General features: G+C 41.5%; 2 protein-coding genes across 7 annotated transcripts in view; one reads left to right on the top strand and one right to left on the bottom strand.

Moving 5' to 3' along the window:
- LOC139954221 (RNA helicase Mov10l1-like) overlaps nucleotides 1–17456 on the top strand; it is a 48169-nt gene extending 30713 nt beyond the window's left edge. Inside the window, exons 17-22 of one of the 6 annotated variants that reach the window (XR_011788070.1) lie at nucleotides 1016–1195; nucleotides 2279–2428; nucleotides 3681–3788; nucleotides 12787–12927; nucleotides 13672–16722; nucleotides 16808–17456. Coding sequence is in view for 2 of the 6 variants with exons in the window: in XM_071953940.1 (XP_071810041.1) it covers nucleotides 1016–1195; nucleotides 2279–2428; nucleotides 3681–3788; nucleotides 12787–12927; nucleotides 13672–16593 (3501 nt within the window). In the remaining 4 variants the exon portion in view is untranslated. Of the gene's footprint in view, nucleotides 1–1015; nucleotides 1196–2278; nucleotides 2429–3680; nucleotides 3789–4547; nucleotides 4689–5659; nucleotides 9442–12786; nucleotides 12928–13671 lie in introns of those variants that run through there. The other 5 variants (XR_011788069.1, XR_011788072.1, XR_011788071.1 and 2 more) reach the window with 5 other exon arrangements.
- A 1043-nt stretch (nucleotides 17457–18499) lies between these two features.
- LOC139954222 (conserved oligomeric Golgi complex subunit 5-like) overlaps nucleotides 18500–20564 on the bottom strand; it is a 26549-nt gene continuing 24484 nt past the window's right edge. The window contains exon 20 of the mRNA XM_071953943.1: nucleotides 18500–20564. This exon is cut by the window's right edge and continues 109 nt beyond it. Within this exon, the coding sequence (XP_071810044.1) occupies nucleotides 20541–20564 (24 nt within the window). The 3' untranslated portion in view covers nucleotides 18500–20540.

Genomic DNA, 20564 nt, shown 5'->3' on the forward strand with positions numbered 1-20564 from the left:
TTATGTGCCTAGCCTTGCGCCATGTTTTCCATAGAGTTGAGTGATAAATAAAGTTCATGTTCTAGTAGTGTGCTCTGTTCTCATCATTTTATCTTGACAAAAACCACAGCTGTGAAGGGGGGTAACGTGTTTCAGCCCAAGGAGTAAGTGGGACTGTGCCCCAGGTGACAGTTGATTTGGGTTGACAGCTCAAATCAGTTATGCGTAGCCCTCAACTTGAAGTGGCCATTCGACCTTATGATGTTATGCAATAAAATAACAACCAATAATTAAAAACACAATCTTCCTATAGTCATTAGGGAATTCGGTAGCGTATCTCTATTTTGTAAATTCTCAAGCATCTCAGATGGGATTCGAACAGCCTTCTAAGTTTCACAGCAAATGTCTTAAACTACTTGACCACCAAATGAGAGGCTAGTTACATTCAGTGGAATTGGGAAACGAAAAAACATGGCCACAATATGATAAACACAGTTCATTTTGATCACTGACCTTCACCCGCGCCTTTGAACACCCAGCAGGGTGGATACGTGCTCTTTACAAGTCTTATTATTATTATTTATTAATATTATTATTATTACCCATGATAATAATAATAATAAAAGAGTATATAGCGCCAGGCCTCAAGGCGCTTTCCACTAAAATACAATATTTTAAAAACGACACTAAATATAGAAAGGGCAGTTTAAAACCACAAGAAGGGTATACAAATTTTAACTAAACAAAACTACCAAGAGCAAACCATGATTAAAAATTACTAGAGGTGAGAGGGTTACCAGCACCTCGCCCTAACATGCCTAACGTCAAGAACCAAAGCAACAACATACATAAAAATATATAAAATATTTAAATACAATGACAAAATTTAAATACAATAAAGAAGACAAGAATTGCAAAAGTTAATACAACAGAGAGGCAAAAGTTTGTCAAACTTTGTAAAACTTGTAAAACCCATGTACTTCAATGTACCATAAAACTTATTCTCTATCCTCGGTGGTGTACTCTCAAATCTCAGGTCACCAAACTCGTTGAGAACTACCGATCTCACCCGAGCCTCCTCAAGCTACCGTCGGAGTTATTCTATCACGATGAGTTGCTGCCGATGGCCGACGCTAAGCTCACACATCAGTTGACTGCATGGGAAAAGCTACCCAACAAGAATGGGAACTGTCCACTGCTCTTCCATGGGGTCTTGGTAAGTGTAATTATAATAATTATATCGAAGTCTCATATAGCGCACGTATCTACCAAACAAGGTACTCAAGGCGCTGAGTATTTTATGCAAACTTTCAGAAAGATAGGTTATTGCAGTGATGGATTCTGAGACCCAATTATGTAGCACTTATAAGGGTTTACAAGGTGCTTTGGCGCATATAGCAGCCACAGCCAGGAACACCGGGGCGAACCCCTTCTCTTTTCGATAAGTGCACTGGGTTCTTTTACATGCGTTACACAACATGTCCCATCCGAGGGATGAAGCAATGGTAAAGTGTCTTGCTTAAGGACACAAGTGTCATGGCTTGGGATTCGAAGTAGTTATAATAATAATAATTCGGGTGTTATCCCTGGCTACACAGCAGTTAACGGTTGTATGGCTTCTGAATGGCACCCCCAAACAAAGATATTGACTTAATAGGGAGACCGCCAACATAGGGCTAGATACGTAGCTCAGTTGGTAGAGTGCCGGCACATTAATCTGGAGGTCATTTGTTCAAATCCCACTTAAGTCAATTGTTCTTTGTTCAACCCCCCAAAATCATTTAAAAATTTACCCAGTCAGTTTCCCTTGTGGTATATTGATAATAATAATAGTAATAATAGTACACTTATAATGCACACATCTGCGGAAAATGATCAAGGGGGATAACAAAAAGCTTGAATGGCAATACATCTGTCGATGCCCGGCCCTTGTCCGACAGGGCATTGCACACATCGTGTGGGCGCCGCACCAACAGAAGGCTCAAGTTTATCAGACTGGGACGAGTGCCTACTGAACATAGGCCGATAAAAGTGCTTAGTATTGGACCCCATCTATGTCATGGTAGTGTGTGAGACACTTTTATTTGTGGCTGTGACCATCCTATCGTGCAATCTTTTGCCAACCTCAACACCCAAGTGATGTCTAGAAAATCGCACCAGCAGCCCGGCCGTTTTTGATACTGAGAATATAACCACTGACTCTTCTTTATTATTTATAACCAAGTTTATTTAAAGTATTATTTAGGTTTTCTGCACCGGGATTGATCATAAAATAAAGAGTAATTTTTTCTTGTTTTAGGGAGATGATATGAGAGATGGTAACAGTCCGTCGTGGTTCAATGCAGTAGAAGTCATTCAAGTGATCAAGTACATCCAGGGATTGTTGGCTTCAACGTCCCCAGTGATTGGTCCAGATGACATTGGCGTCATAACACCCTACAGGAAACAGGTCTGAACCATAGAGTTATACATGTATATAAGAACTCGAGGGCACACTGGTGATGCTGCGTGCACAAACGCAACAGGACTGCAAGGAGACATGCGTGCCTTTTTGTTAGAACGTTGTATGCACATTGAATATAAAGTACAAGTTGGTGTGCTTGTGTAATGATAACGCTATGCGATGCTGTTTTGTCAAACTTACAAAATGGCCGCACACCGGGCCGCGTATATAGGTTTGTGCACCCTCTAGTTCTATGTATATAAAACTCAGTCTGAACATATATTTTATTTACTCATTTACACGTAATGCAAGTAACCCCAAATCCTCCATATAAGCCATGCCGTGGTTTTTGCTTGAATTTGATGGATTCAGTATAGATTCCTCAAACCACCCAACATGCCCAATCCTAGTATGGGGTCGGGCTTAACACCTAAATTTGGGTGTTGAGTTGCCTTGAAGTGAAACGTTTTAATGGGTGTGGAACAGTTTCAATCGTGGTCGTTACATTGACATGTAGGGTGGAATGGTTGTTAACCCTCCTACTGTCTGGCCATTCAATATCATCCACTGTGGTTTTGAGCGCCATTAAAAACCAGACTAGCCTGCAGTGGTGAATGCATGTACCAGTACACACAGTCAACCCTCATACTGTCTGCGCTTTTAATATCAACCACTGTGGTTTTCAATGATAAATTATGTCAGTTTGCAGAATGGTATCGTGTGGTGAATGCATCTACACAGTACACAGTCAACTTTCCTGTGTATGGTAACACTCACATTATTATTTCAAATAATTTGAAATGGTTGTTCGCCTCTCTGAAGAATTTTACCAATAGTATTATGATGGCTAGATCAATCTGGTCGAAAGGTTGCATGAAAGGTTTCACATGATTTAAAGGCTCAGGACCCCTTTGGTAATTGTCAAAGACCAGTCTTCTCACTTACATGTAGTGTGTCCCAACACATGCATAAAATAACAAACCTGTGAACATTCGAACTCAATAGGTCGTTGGAGTTGCGAGATAACAATGGAAGAAAAAACACCAAGTTGTTTGCTTTCAGATGCTTGATTTCGCAGGACCTCAAAATCTAATTCTGTGGTCTCAAAATCAAATTCATGGAAAACTACATCTCAAACACTATGGTACTTCAGAGGGAGCCGTTTCTCACTACATGTATCAACAACTCTCCATTACTTGTTACCAAGTAAGTTTTTATGCTAACAGTTATTTTTTGTCTTTAATTTTCGTCATTGCAGGTTGAGAAGATCCGGATGTTGTTGAATAGCTTAACGTTATACGGAATCAAAGTGGGATCCGTCAAAGAATTTCAAGGTCAAGAGAGGATTGCGATGATCATCTCAACGGTTAGTCATTAATTTTTAACGTTTTTATTATTTTTTTGTAGTTGTGGTTATTTAAAAAACTTTTTTTTTTATGCAAGTCGCCAGACACACAAGGCCTAAAGGCCACTTCAAGGTGTGGGCTACAATTTATTTTTGCCACCCACTCCGGTGGCTTTTTACAGTCCATGTATGTAGGCTTGGGTATCATCCATCAGAAGCCTGGCTGGTAGAGCAGAAAGCACAACATGTACCTCCCCAACTTTGCGAAGCAATCATGGTTAAGTGTCTTGCTTAAGGAGACAAGTGTCAGGACCTGGTAATGAAAGGACGCTCATTACTCATTATTAGTGAACTTAATCACTGTAGCTTGCAAGCACCGAGTATAAAGTACTGAGTATACAGTGTTCGAAAAATGACTGATTATTCGGCATTACACCAGAAGCTTCATTAAAGAAAGAGGCTAGAATAAAAACATCCTTTTCATCTGACAACTCACACCTGTTATCTCTATGTAATTCCTTTTCCAAAAAACTGATTTAATTGGATCATGCACAGACCAGTTGGGCTGCTGACTGCCCAGGCAGATTAACTGCTCATTTAGTAAGTAATTCAAGGTCAAAAGGGTGTATAATTGCCATGCCAAGTTTTTGTGGCGAAACTCAGAAAGTGCCCAAAACATCAGTTTTTGGTTAAAACCAAATAATAAACAATGTGAATTTTTTAATTATTTTTTTCCAAATAACTAATTGTCTTTTCATTTTCCTCATCTCAATGTCTCAGGTTCGTTCAAGCGAGAACCTTCTGGGTTTCGATGTACGACATCATCTTGGTTTCCTTAGCAACCCAAAGCGTTTCAACGTTGCGATCACCCGAGCCCAGGCTCTTATGGTGATCATAGGCAACCCCAACGTCCTCGCTAAGGTGAGTGTGGATTGGATTGGATCAATCGCTGTACATCAGCGAAATGATAATAATAATAACAATAACCAAAAATTAATATTCTTTATCCCCGATGCAAATTATACATCTATTATATCGTTGCGGTACCCGCTGCCAAAACATAGGATTCGAACTGCCTCTAGCTGCCGGGCAACCTCGGTAGTCTAGTTGGTAAGACACTGCTCTAGAATTGCAAGGGTGGTGGGTTCGAATCCCACCCGAGTAACATGCCTGTGATATTTTTTTCACAGGACTCGGGAAGTACTGAGTATACAGTGCTAACACACATCGGTGTATGGGTAAAAAAACAAAAATTAATATTCTTTATCCCCGATGCAAATTATACATCTATAATAATAATAATGTTGTAGTCTTAGATAAGGCAGAGAAGATGTGTCATCTCATTGACATAGCTGTGCCGGGAGATTTAAGGGTAGCTTTGAAGGAGATGGACAAGATCCAAAAGTACCAAGTCCTGGCCAGGGAACTTCGTAAGATTTGGCAGGTGAAAGTTAAAGTAGTACCTGTCATGGTTGGGGCACTCGGCACCATTTCGAAAGAACTGGGGAAACATCTTGATGAAATAGGGACAAATGTGAGAATAGATATGTTGCAGAAGGCGGCGCTGTTGGGTACTGTGAGGATTCTAAGAAAGACCCTTGAGATCTAAAGAAAATATAATATTTCTTTTGCATGCTGTGACAAGATGAAATAGTAATAATAATAATAACAATAATCAACAGCATTATTTACAGCAGAAAATGGTTTAGTAAAATTCTCTGCATAAGCAGCTCTTTGAAATTGGGCCCTGGTAAAAAAAAGTAAACAAGTAAACTGACATTTTGTTCCAACAGTGTACTCCTTCAAGAAATGCTCTATGGCTAAGTATTTTTCTCGGCACCTTAACTTCTGAGGTTCAAGTTAACTCAAAAAGGATTTTTGTTTTATTTCAGGATAAACATTGGCGTGCCTTGTTGAATTACTGTCTGGAGTTGGGCGCTTACACTGGTACCCAGCCACCTGTCTTAACACAGGACAGTGATGCTGATGTGGAATCTCTAGACGGGGACGGGGAACCGGGCGATTTTTTGCCTCGGCAACAAGACGGTGAAGCAGGTACAGTGGATGAACGGCTGCCTACAGCTATTGACCGCGTACTTAGCAATCACTCTGTGAACAAATGCGAAAGGGTACTAGCTATAACAAATGGCAGTGACTCAAACAAAACATTAGAACCTGAAAAGAGTGTATTCAGTGGAAGATGTGAGGATCACAGCAAAGTGGTTTTAGTTCCGCTAAATAAGATAAACAGTCATCACCAAGAACAAAGCTGCTCCCCGCAAAAGCTAAATTCAACTGGAACTGACAATCTCAAAACAACTACTCGGGTCGATGAAAAGCCATCATTAGTAGCCAATGAATGCGCACCATTGACAGCCAATAAGAAACCAGCATTGACAGCTAATGAAAAACCAGCAATTACAGCCAATGAAACCCAATCTTTGATGACAGAAAACCCGTCATTGCCAGCCAATGGAAATTCCCTGTACCATCCGGAAAACTACTTGGCTTCAAGAACTGAGACGACCCATTTATCCCATGTCCCTGTTTCACACCATGATCAGAAACAGAACAGTGCAGGGAACAGCACTGGTTATCAAGAAAACGCCTCGTCCATTACAGACGGTACAACTGAATGTCTTTCAAAGCTTTCTCTAACAAACCCCTCTTCTCCATCAAGGGCGAGGCCCTTAGTGACCACACCGACAAAGGCGGGGTCCTTAGTGACCACGCCCAACGCTGAAAAGTTAAACCACAGTGCTGAGAAGATAAAATCAACGTCCAGTAGTGAGCAGAATCTCAAGAGTGGAGATGCAGTTGAAGAAGTATGTTTTGCCAGGGAGGATGCCAATACAGTTGAGTCGTCTTTAGAGCTGAAATTTGGGCAACGTTCACCCCCAAAGGATCAACATTCCGATAGTCCAGACCTTTCCAAGGGCTCGAACAAGAAAACCAGAGCGGCCATCTCTTCTTATGATCACTCTGAAAACCTGAAACGTCAGTTGTCATTTACACCCTCCTCAAATACTGATGACACGTTGGGTTCGTTTCTTCAAGATGAGCACGACCTCGGTCAAGGTCATGCTTTGAACGGTCATATTAATGGAGCAGGTCAAATCCAAGAGCAAAATGGGGGCGTTACTGCTACTTTTCAGATGTCTGCGTCAAGTGGAATGATGGAACCCGACAAAGCACCTGTTCACGAGGAAGCTTGGCATGACGATACCCAATTGTCTCCGCTGAGTGGGAGATTCACTGAGTCGGATGCAAATCCCGATATACTCGCCTCGGCCCTGCGAATATCGCAATCATTTCAAGAGATTGAACTCGTTGAGAGTTGTATCCAAGATGATAACTGTTTGAAAAACTCTGGAGGGAGTGCACCATCACAACAAGACGCCGGCCAAGATGAAGATGAAGAGGTTTGGGATGAGGAAGTGAATCTAGCTGAGGTTTATCAACGAGGAGGAGGTACCCCACGAGCAGGATTGAAGGAGCAGTGGGATAACTACTCGGGGGACGGAGGACAAATCTTTGACTTCAGCCATGCAGAACAAAATCCCACATCTCAAGAAAAACGCGATGATGAAGGTTTTATCCAGGGAGCGAGCCATCCTCATCAGGAGCCTGGAGCACAACAGATTTCAGGAACTGATTTTGTCGAGGATGATCCAGAAATGCCTTCTCTTGAGGAGTGGTTTCAAGACTTGAAGATGGACACCTTAGTCTTGCCAACGGATACCTTGGTCTTGCCGTCGGATACCTCAATCTTGCTGATGGATACCTCGATATTGTCGACGGATACCTCAATATTGCTGACGGATACCTCGATTATGCCGAGTGACACCTCAGTTGCGCCAGCAGAACAGAGGTATCCTAAAGATAACCGGGACGGAACTGTTGATCATAATGCGAGGGAATACTTGGCAAACCATTCAGTACCTCATGAGGCTACTGAAGGCATAGGAGGCTACATGAACATGACTCAGAGACCAACTCATGAGGCTAGTCCAGCAGAACAGAGGTATCCTAAAGATAACCAGGAGATGGCTGTCGATCATGATGCGAGGGTATACCTGGCAAACCATTCAGTACCCCATGAGGCTACTGGAGACTTAGGAGGCTATATAAACATGCATCAGAGACTCACACCTCCAGGTTTAGGACGAGGTATTTTGTCGAGTAAATCCAAGAGGCGGTCATCCTCGAGACCAAGACCTTCTAATAGGGCACACATGATCGGTGCGCCGACTTACAGCAACCCGCCACGACCGAGCCCCAGCACATGTCCTCATCTTACACATGAGGGTATAATGCATCAGCATGAGGCTAACAATGAGGTTATGAATAACCCTCACGATGGTGTATACACAGACTATGACCTCGGGACCGCTGATTACACCCATCGTGATCTGAATTTGAACCCTGAGGAGGTGAAGGGTCAAAATGAGACAATGCTGCCACAGGAATCCAGTCATGGAGAAGAGGAGTGGGTCGGATCTGAAAACCACTTCTTCTACAGGAAGCCCTTGTCCCAGAATGCTGGAAAGGCGCTTAGCACAAACACCCATGCATGGGAGGAGACAATGAGAGGCTACCAGACGAGGTACACCACCGACGAGGATTTCATGGGCGACTATAAACCACCCGCAACGCCCGTGTATCAGGCCTTTCCAAGGGGAGGTGGTTACACAGGACCTGATGGATCCTCGTATCCGGTGGCTGCTAATCTAGAGACAATGGATCAGTATGATGTCATCATCGAGAGTAGCTGTGAAGAAAGTAGCGATAACCAGGGCCCAATTTCATAGCGCTGCTAAGATATTTTTTGTGCTTATTGTTGCAGAGAAAGGTTAGCAAGAGAACAAGGCGGCCATCTTGCATGTTCACCATGGATTTGTATTGTGACATCATTCATTTTGTGTGGTAAGCACTGGAAGGTTAGTATGCCTTTTCGTATGCTTACGGTTAGCAGCGCTATGAAATGAAAATCATACAGTAAGCACAACATTGGCCTTTAAACAGCTCTATGAAATTGTCCTCAAAACAGGGCAGGACCTCGACCCACCTATGGCATGTACATGTACGGCAGCTAGTCCCACGAACCACATCATGGATATTTGTATCACTTCCAATGGCTGGTAAGAGTATACTGGTAAGCATAATTTTGTTGTGTTTAGCTACATTTTGTGCTTAAGCAGATCTATGAAGTTGTGCTATGGTCTCTAAAGCCAGTGAAATCACATTAAAATAGCCTCAAAGTCTGGACCTCCTGCAGGAACAAATTGTACACAATTCATCAGAAGGAAACACAAAAACATACATGTTATGGAGAGTGCGCCTTAAATTGTTAAACATTTTTACTTTGGTTATGAAGAAAGGGGAGACATTACCAAATTTTTATTTGAGATTTCTTTATTTGATGTGGTATGTAAAATGGATCCCTACATGCTGCAACTCTTTCAATACACAACTCTGGGGTGGACCAGTGGCAGTATCTTTCCTACAAGGAAATGTACATGTCGAGTCACTCTGTTTGTGATCAGTATTCAAAATAGTGTCGCTTTGTTTCCTTAATTTGCCAAAAGTATTTTCAGATGTCTTTCAGTTGTACAAAGCTAAAAAATTGTAATGTGTGATTCAAGTTTTAACCTTAATATTTTAAACTGTTAAACATTTATATTTGCCTTTTGGTGCCTAAGAAATGACTGCACACTGTAACAAGCAAGCTTTTTAAAAGTTTGAATTTGATTTGGTATATAGGTTTTTTTCCTTTTTCTAATTTTCCTAAAAACAAGACTTTAAAGTCCTCACTGCCAAAGGGGTACAAACACTCGCCACAAAAAACACAAACAAATGAAATACTGAATAGAAAGATTATATATACAAGTATTTTTATTGTGATAAATCCAGTTGTTCCAGAGATACATTCTTCCTACAAAAAAAGTAATAATTTACAACTGCATAATTATAAAGTATTCTTAACTTCCAATCTTATTTACTTTTTTGTTTACTATTCCTGTGTGTTACTGTTTCTATTTTAAATAAATTGTGGAAAACAAGGTGTAACAAGTTGCTTGCTAGATGTGTGTCGATGTAAAATGAGTTCCAAGTGCAATCTACAGTGAGTAAATCAAGGTCCCATTTTCAAAGAGCTGCTAAGCGGTAAGCAATTTGCGTACTTACTGTATCAAAACAATTTGCTACAATGTAAGTGTATTTCCCAGGTTAGGCGGCCATCTTGCAAGTTCACCATGTATTTGCATTGCGTTGTCATTTAGTTTCGTGCAGTAAGCAACGAGCGGTAAGCATGTCTTTTCCTGTGCTTACGATTAGCGTCGCTATGGAATGGAAAATGCGCAGTAAGCACAAGCAGCTCTTTGAGATTGGGCCCATGTATTGTCATAAATGCCGATTAAAGGAACACGTTGCCTTGGATCGGACGAGTTGGTCAAAACAAAAGCGTTTGTAACCGTTTTTTATATAATGCATATGGTTGGAAAGATGTTTTAAAAGTAGAATACAATGATCCACACAAGTTTGCCTCGAAATTGCATGGTTTTTCTTCTTCTGTGCGAACCAACACGGTCGGCCATTTATGGGAGTCAAAATTTTGACCCCCATAAATGGCCGACGTGTTAGTCGACGAGGTAAAAGGAAAACCACGCAATTTTGAGGCATGTTTGTGTGGATCATTGTATTCTACTTTTACAACATCTTCCTACCCATATGCATTTTATAAAAAACAGTTACAAACGCTTTTCAAAAACCAACTCGACCGATCCAAGGCAATGTGTTCCTTTAACACCAAAACTGCTCAGCACAGAATGAACTTTTAAAGGTATTTTACAGAAGTAGTGAGGATAAAAACATCTTTTAGTCTGAAAGACCACTGGTTATGAAGTTCATACTATTTTAAGAACAATTTTTTTTCTGTGAAATATTTCCATGTGAAATGAAGTCGCATTTGAGAAAACTGTTTATGAAAACATTTAAAAAACCAAGCCCCCCAAAACGTAACAGCTGCTTTCAGTTGTGACAACCTAAATTAAAGACAATGTGTTTAATGCATGTTAACTATTTTCTTCCGACTCACACGAGGGATGATGCCAAAATTGTTCCAGGTATGCAACCTATTTTTGTCAGCTCTACCAACGCAGTAAAATACATGCACATGGTTTTGCCTGTAGCTGAGCAGTCTAGTGCACCAAGCAGTCGAGCGCAGTGGTTAAAGGCAGTGGACACGATTGGTAATTGTCAAAGACCAGTCTTCTCACTTGCTGTATCTCAACATATGCATAAAATAACAAACCTGTGAAAAATTTGAGCTCAATCGGTAGTCGAAGTTGCGAGATAATAATGAAAGAAAAAACACCCTTGTCACATGAAGTTGTGTGCATTCAGATGCTTGATTTCAAGACCTCAAATTCTAAACCTGAGGTCTCGAAATCAAATTCGTAGAAAATTTCTTCTTTCGCAAAAACTACTCCACTTCAGAGGGAGCCATTTCTCACAATGTTTTATACTACCAACCTCTCCCCATTACTAGTTACCAAGAAAGGTTTTATGCTGATAATTATTTGGAGTAATTACCAATAGTGTCCACTGCCTTTATTTTATAGAGCTCTGGTGTTTCTGATCAGCAGAGTGTGGGTGCGAGTTCCGGTGTGTCTAAAAGCAAGACATTTTACCATTATTGTTTTGTCCCTTCAGATGGGACATAATAAAGCGGTAGTATACATGTAGGTTCTATGTGCTGCGTAAAGCATAACGGAGAACCCATCCCAGTACACTTAACCCCTTGTAGGTATATGCTGAAAATCAATGCTGATTGGCACTCAAAAGCAACTGCTTTGCATACACGCTTGGTAAGACCTCTCAAGCGCTTGTATAGATTGTGCGTAAAGCGCTCGCCTCTTACCAAGGTCACCCTGGTTCGATTCCCGGCCATGGCCATTATGCGAGTTGAGTTGTGCATTGGTTCTCTGCTGTGCCACAAGGGTTTTCCAGACTATCCAGTCTTCCTCTCTCCGAATGAAATACTTTTGAATCTTGGCTGTGCTCCGTGGTCATGATGGGTTGATGTGGCTGGCAGCTGAATTTGCCCTTGCATGCCTGCTTCTCGAACACGTTGTAGCCGCGTCCTTCTGCTGCGAGTAAGGATGATTAGCCCCCCAAATTATTGTTACTTATAGGACCCTTTGTATGCGCATAACAAGATACAATTAGAGGAGACCAGTTGATCTATGAAATGATGCCTGTTTTGCAGGCTATCGTACTTGAGTGCACCCATACAGTCGATCAGCCACAGGCATATAAGTACAATGGTTCATATACTGGCAAATTCTAATTCACCCCTTCCAGGGGTTGTGAGCGAGCGAACCGGCAAAAAAAGACGTGGCAAGATTGTCACCTCGGGAACAAGGTCGCTGCGACAACTTCTTAGTGACTCCTATGACCTCCCAGTGTAGGTCATCATGGTTTAATATAAGAAGGAATCCTTTCCAACTACTACTACCTGTGAAAATTTAGGCTGAATCGGTCATCGGAGTCGGGAGAAAATAACGGCAAACCCACCCTTGTTTCCGAGCGTTTCCTCATGTCATGACATTGTGTTCAAAATAAATTCTTAATTCTCGCTATCGAGAATTGATATTGTTTTAATGTTTTCTCAAAAAGCAAAGCATTTCATGGAATAATATTTCAAGAGAAGTCTTTCACCATTACCTTCTGTAAACCCTGTAAGTTATTTGTAAATTTGTGAACTTTTTTTTCATTCTGTACAGAAAGTGTATAATTGCTTTAACTGCTCATTTAGTAAGTAATTCAAGGTCAAGAGAATTTATAGTTGCCAAGTTTTTGTGGCGAAACTCAGAAAGTCTTTAATTGAGCTTTCTTGTAATGAGTACCCAAAACATCAGTTTTTGGTTATAAGCAAATAATAAACAGTGTGAATTTTTTAATGATTTTTTTCCAAATAACTAATTGTCTTTTCATTTTCCTCATCTCAATGTCTCAGGTTCGTTCCAGCGAGAACCTTTTGGGTTTCGATGTACGACATCATCTTGGTTTCCTTAGCAACCCAAAGCGTTTCAACGTTGCGATCACCCGAGCCCAGGCTCTCATGGTGATCATAGGCAACCCCAACGTCCTGGCTAAGGTGAGTGTGGTTTGGGTTGGATCAATCACAGTACATCAGCATAATAATAATAATAAAAATATAGGTTTTCCTAACCAATTTCATAAAAAATCCATTCATTTTAACTCCTTGCTCATTCAATTTACTTTGAAAACGAACGCTCCCTTGAATCAGAATTCCAGAGTCAAAAAGAGTAATTAAATTTCAGTACTTAAGCATTCACCATGATTGCTGGGCAAATCAGATCAGTCAATTTCACTAGCCACAAGAATCATTCAATTTCGTAAAAGCCAGCAGCAAGACCTGGTCAACCATTCAACTTTTATTTGTGAGCAAACATTTTCCAAATGTTTACATTCAAACTCAAATTTTGTCATAGTTGCTTTCTGATTGGTATAGCTGCAGATTCTTTGAGGGAAACTTATTTGGCTTAAGCAGCTTGTTGAAATTGGGTCATGGGGTGGATTTCACAAAGGTAGTCCTATTAACTTAGGACTAGTCCTAGGCAATGCTAAGAGATAGGACCAGTCCTAAGTTAAGATGAGCTACTGGTCCTAACTTAGGACCAGTCCTAATTCTTAGCATTGCCTGATTTAGGACTACCTTTGTGAAATCTACCCCTGGTAAATAAAGTAAACCAAAAACTGAAATTTTGTTCAAACAATGTACATGGTGTACTCATTCCTGAATGGCTGAATATTCTTCTCAGCACTGTAACTTTTAAGGTTTTAGTTAATTTAAAAAAGGATTTTTGTTTTATTTCAGGATAAACACTGGCGTGCCTTGTTGAATTACTGTCTGGAGTTGGGCGCTTACACTGGTACCCAGCCACCTGCCTTAACACAGGACAGTGATGCTGATGTGGAATCTCTTGACGGGGACGGGGAACCGAGCGATTCTTCGCCACGGCAACAAGACGTTGAAGCAGGCACAGTGGACGAACGGCTGCCTACAGCTACTGGCTGCGTACTTAGCAATCACAACACTGAGAACCAGTGCAAAAGGGTACCAGCTATAACAAATGGCAGTGACTCAAATAAAACATTAGAAACTGAAAAGAGTGTATTCAATGGAAGATCTGAGGATCACAGCAAAGTGGTTTTAGTTCCGCTAAATAAGATAAACAATCATCACCAAGAACAAAGCTACTCCCCGCAAAAGCTAAATTCAACTGGAACTGACAATCTCAAAACAACTACTCGGGTCGATGAAAAGCCATCATTAGTAGCCAATGAAAGCGCACCATTGACAGCCAGTAAGAAACCAGCATTGACAGCCAATGAAAAACCAGCAATTACAGCCAATGAAACCCAATCGTTGATGACAAACAAAACGTCATTGTCAGCCAGTGGAAACTCCCTGTACCATCCGGAAAACTACTTGGCTTCAAGAACTGAGACGACCCATTTATCCCATGTCCCTGTTTCACACCATGATCAGAAACAGAACAGTGCAGGGGACAGCACTGGTTATCAAGAAAATGCCTCGTCCATTACAGACGGTACAACTGAATGTCTTTCAAAGCTTGCTCTAACAAACCCCTCTTCTCCATCAAGGGCGAGGCCCTTAGTGACCACACCGACAAAGGCGGGGTCCTTAGTGACCACACCCAACGCTGAAAAGTTAAACCACAGTGCTGAGAGGATAAAATCAACGTCCAGTAGTGAGCAGAATCTCAAGAGTGGAGATGCGGTTGAAGAAGTATGTTTTGCCAGGGAGGATGCCATTACAGTTGAGTCGTCTTTAGAGCTGAAATTTGGGCAACGTTCACCCCCAAAGGATCAAGATTCCGATAGTCCAGACCTTTCCAAGGGCTCGAACAAGAAAACCAGATTGGCCATCTCTTCTTATGATCACTCTGAAAACCTGAAACGTCAGTTGTCATTTACACCCTCCTCAAATACTGATGACACGTTGGGTTCGTTTCTTGAAGATGAGCACGACCTCGGTCAAGGTCATGCTTTAAAAGGTCATATTAATGGAGCAGGTCAAATCCGAGAGCAAAATGGGGGCGTTACTGCTACTCTTCAGATGTCTGCGTCAAGTGGAATGATGGAACCCGACAAAGCACCTGTTCACGAGGAAGCTTGGCATGAATATACCCAATGGTCTCTGCTGAGTGGAAGATTTAATGAGTCGGATGCAAATCCCGCTATACTCGCCTCGGCCCTGCGAATATCGCAATCATTTCAAGAGAATGAACTCGTTGAGAGTTGTATCCAAGATGATAACTGTTTGAAAAACTCTGGAGGGAGTGCACCATCACAACAAGACGCCGGCCAAGATGAAGATGAAGAGGTTTGGGATGAGGAAGTGAATCTAGCTGAGGTTTATCAACGAGGAGGAGGTACCCCACGAGCAGGATTGAAGGAGCAGTGGGATAACTACTCGGGGGACGGAGGACAAATCTTTGACTTCAGCCATGCAGAACAAAATCCCACATCTCAAGAAAAACGCGATGATGAAGGTTTTATCCAGGGAGCGAGCCATCCTCATCAGGAGCCTGGAGCACAACAGATTTCAGGAACTGATTTTGTCGAGGATGATCCAGAAATGCCTTCTCTTGAGGAGTGGTTTCAAGACTTGAAGATGGACACCTTAGTCTTGCCAACGGATACCTTGGTCTTGCCGTCGGATACCTCAATCTTGCTGATGGATACCTCGATATTGTCGACGGATACCTCAATATTGCTGACGGATACCTCGATTATGCCGAGTGACACCTCAGTTGCGCCAGCAGAACAGAGGTATCCTAAAGATAACCGGGACGGAACTGTTGATCATAATGCGAGGGAATACTTGGCAAACCATTCAGTACCTCATGAGGCTACTGAAGGCATAGGAGGCTACATGAACATGACTCAGAGACCAACTCATGAGGCTAGTCCAGCAGAACAGAGGTATCCTAAAGATAACCAGGAGATGGCTGTCGATCATGATGCGAGGGTATACCTGGCAAACCATTCAGTACCCCATGAGGCTACTGGAGACTTAGGAGGCTATATAAACATGCATCAGAGACTCACACCTCCAGGTTTAGGACGAGGTATTTTGTCGAGTAAATCCAAGAGGCGGTCATCCTCGAGACCAAGACCTTCTAATAGGGCACACATGATCGGTGCGCCGACTTACAGCAACCCGCCACGACCGAGCCCCAGCACATGTCCTCATCTTACACATGAGGGTATAATGCATCAGCATGAGGCTAACAATGAGGTTATGAATAACCCTCACGATGGTGTATACACAGACTATGACCTCGGGACCGCTGATTACACCCATCGTGATCTGAATTTGAACCCTGAGGAGGTGAAGGGTCAAAATGAGACAATGCTGCCACAGGAATCCAGTCATGGAGAAGAGGAGTGGGTCGGATCTGAAAACCACTTCTTCTACAGGAAGCCCTTGTCCCAGAATGCTGGAAAGGCGCTTAGCACAAACACCCATGCATGGGAGGAGACAATGAGAGGCTACCAGACGAGGTACACCACCGACGAGGATTTCATGGGCGACTATAAACCACCCGCAACGCCCGTGTATCAGGCCTTTCCAAGGGGAGGTGGTTACACAGGACCTGATGGATCCTCGTATCCGGTGGCTGCTAATCTAGAGACAATGGATCAGTATGATGTCATCATCGAGAGTAGCTGTGAAGAAAGTAGCGATAACCAGGGCCCAATTTCATAGCGCTGCTAAGATATTTTTTGTGCTTATTGTTGCAGAGAAAGGTTAGCAAGAGAACAAGGCGGCCATCTTGCATGTTCACCATGGATTTGTATTGTGACATCATTCATTTTGTGTGGTAAGCACTGGAAGGTTAGTATGCCTTTTCGTATGCTTACGGTTAGCAGCGCTATGAAATGAAAATCATACAGTAAGCACAACATTGGCCTTTAAACAGCTCTATGAAATTGTCCTCAAAACAGGGCAGGACCTCGACCCACCTATGGCATGTACATGTACGGCAGCTAGTCCCACGAACCACATCATGGATATTTGTATCACTTCCAATGGCTGGTAAGAGTATACTGGTAAGCATAATTTTGTTGTGTTTAGCTACATTTTGTGCTTAAGCAGATCTATGAAGTTGTGCTATGGTCTCTAAAGCCAGTGAAATCACATTAAAATAGCCTCAAAGTCTGGACCTCCTGCAGGAACAAATTGTACACAATTCATCAGAAGGAAACACAAAAACATACATGTTATGGAGAGTGCGCCTTAAATTGTTAAACATTTTTACTTTGGTTATGAAGAAAGGGGAGACATTACCAAATTTTTATTTGAGATTTCTTTATTTGATGTGGTATGTAAAATGGATCCCTACATGCTGCAACTCTTTCAATACACAACTCTGGGGTGGACCAGTGGCAGTATCTTTCCTACAAGGAAATGTACATGTCGAGTCACTCTGTTTGTGATCAGTATTCAAAATAGTGTCGCTTTGTTTCCTTAATTTGCCAAAAGTATTTTCAGATGTCTTTCAGTTGTACAAAGCTAAAAAATTGTAATGTGTGATTCAAGTTTTAACCTTAATATTTTAAACTGTTAAACATTTATATTTGCCTTTTGGTGCCTAAGAAATGACTGCACACTGTAACAAGCAAGCTTTTTAAAAGTTTGAATTTGATTTGGTATATAGGTTTTTTTCCTTTTTCTAATTTTCCTAAAAACAAGACTTTAAAGTCCTCACTGCCAAAGGGGTACAAACACTCGCCACAAAAAACACAAACAAATGAAATACTGAATAGAAAGATTATATATACAAGTATTTTTATTGTGATAAATCCAGTTGTTCCAGAGATACATTCTTCCTACAAAAAAAGTAATAATTTACAACTGCATAATTATAAAGTATTCTTAACTTCCAATCTTATTTACTTTTTTGTTTACTATTCCTGTGTGTTACTGTTTCTATTTTAAATAAATTGTGGAAAACAAGGTGTAACAAGTTGCTTGCTAGATGTGTGTCGATGTAAAATGAGTTCCAAGTGCAATCTACAGTGAGTAAATCAAGGTCCCATTTTCAAAGAGCTGCTAAGCGGTAAGCAATTTGCGTACTTACTGTATCAAAACAATTTGCTACAATGTAAGTGTATTTCCCAGGTTAGGCGGCCATCTTGCAAGTTCACCATGTATTTGCATTGCGTTGTCATTTAGTTTCGTGCAGTAAGCAACGAGCGGTAAGCATGTCTTTTCCTGTGCTTACGATTAGCGTCGCTATGGAATGGAAAATGCGCAGTAAGCACAAGCAGCTCTTTGAGATTGGGCCCATGTATTGTCATAAATGCCGATTAAAGGAACACGTTGCCTTGGATCGGACGAGTTGGTCAAAACAAAAGCGTTTGTAACCGTTTTTTATATAATGCATATGGTTGGAAAGATGTTTTAAAAGTAGAATACAATGATCCACACAAGTTTGCCTCGAAATTGCATGGTTTTTCTTCTTCTGTGCGAACCAACACGGTCGGCCATTTATGGGAGTCAAAATTTTGACCCCCATAAATGGCCGACGTGTTAGTCGACGAGGTAAAAGGAAAACCACGCAATTTTGAGGCATGTTTGTGTGGATCATTGTATTCTACTTTTACAACATCTTCCTACCCATATGCATTTTATAAAAAACAGTTACAAACGCTTTTCAAAAACCAACTCGACCGATCCAAGGCAATGTGTTCCTTTAACACCAAAACTGCTCAGCACAGAATGAACTTTTAAAGGTATTTTACAGAAGTAGTGAGGATAAAAACATCTTTTAGTCTGAAAGACCACTGGTTATGAAGTTCATACTATTTTAAGAACAATTTTTTTTCTGTGAAATATTTCCATGTGAAATGAAGTCGCATTTGAGAAAACTGTTTATGAAAACATTTAAAAAACCAAGCCCCCCAAAACGTAACAGCTGCTTTCAGTTGTGACAACCTAAATTAAAGACAATGTGTTTAATGCATGTTAACTATTTTCTTCCGACTCACACGAGGGATGATGCCAAAATTGTTCCAGGTATGCAACCTATTTTTGTCAGCTCTACCAACGCAGTAAAATACATGCACATGGTTTTGCCTGTAGCTGAGCAGTCTAGTGCACCAAGCAGTCGAGCGCAGTGGTTAAAGGCAGTGGACACGATTGGTAATTGTCAAAGACCAGTCTTCTCACTTGCTGTATCTCAACATATGCATAAAATAACAAACCTGTGAAAAATTTGAGCTCAATCGGTAGTCGAAGTTGCGAGATAATAATGAAAGAAAAAACACCCTTGTCACATGAAGTTGTGTGCATTCAGATGCTTGATTTCAAGACCTCAAATTCTAAACCTGAGGTCTCGAAATCAAATTCGTAGAAAATTTCTTCTTTCGCAAAAACTACTCCACTTCAGAGGGAGCCATTTCTCACAATGTTTTATACTACCAACCTCTCCCCATTACTAGTTACCAAGAAAGGTTTTATGCTGATAATTATTTGGAGTAATTACCAATAGTGTCCACTGCCTTTATTTTATAGAGCTCTGGTGTTTCTGATCAGCAGAGTGTGGGTGCGAGTTCCGGTGTGTCTAAAAGCAAGACATTTTACCATTATTGTTTTGTCCCTTCAGATGGGACATAATAAAGCGGTAGTATACATGTAGGTTCTATGTGCTGCGTAAAGCATAACGGAGAACCCATCCCAGTACACTTAACCCCTTGTAGGTATATGCTGAAAATCAATGCTGATTGGCACTCAAAAGCAACTGCTTTGCATACACGCTTGGTAAGACCTCTCAAGCGCTTGTATAGATTGTGCGTAAAGCGCTCGCCTCTTACCAAGGTCACCCTGGTTCGATTCCCGGCCATGGCCATTATGCGAGTTGAGTTGTGCATTGGTTCTCTGCTGTGCCACAAGGGTTTTCCAGACTATCCAGTCTTCCTCTCTCCGAATGAAATACTTTTGAATCTTGGCTGTGCTCCGTGGTCATGATGGGTTGATGTGGCTGGCAGCTGAATTTGCCCTTGCATGCCTGCTTCTCGAACACGTTGTAGCCGCGTCCTTCTGCTGCGAGTAAGGATGATTAGCCCCCCAAATTATTGTTACTTATAGGACCCTTTGTATGCGCATAACAAGATACAATTAGAGGAGACCAGTTGATCTATGAAATGATGCCTGTTTTGCAGGCTATCGTACTTGAGTGCACCCATACAGTCGATCAGCCACAGGCATATAAGTACAATGGTTCATATACTGGCAAATTCTAATTCACCCCTTCCAGGGGTTGTGAGCGAGCGAACCGGCAAAAAAAGACGTGGCAAGATTGTCACCTCGGGAACAAGGTCGCTGCGACAACTTCTTAGTGACTCCTATGACCTCCCAGTGTAGGTCATCATGGTTTAATATAAGAAGGAATCCTTTCCAACTACTACTACAAATGTCTTCTTAAAAAGGGCAGAGATTTGTACAAACCCATTTATACATTTTGTGATACTGAAGCCACCCGTTCAAAATAATATTCAAAAGAAAGGCCTATAACTCCAGAACTCTGTCTTTATGCCTTTGAAGCCATGGATACAACGTCTCTGTAACCATGGTTACAGCTGCTTGTCAACTATAAATACATCTTCGTAACCATGGCTACATCTTCATGGTTACAGAAACGACTTCCACATCTACGTGTGTATCGTATCAGATCC

Source organism: Asterias amurensis, chromosome 2 (genome assembly GCF_032118995.1).
Source record: "Asterias amurensis chromosome 2, ASM3211899v1".
Classification (NCBI taxonomy): Eukaryota; Metazoa; Echinodermata; class Asteroidea; order Forcipulatida; family Asteriidae; genus Asterias; species Asterias amurensis.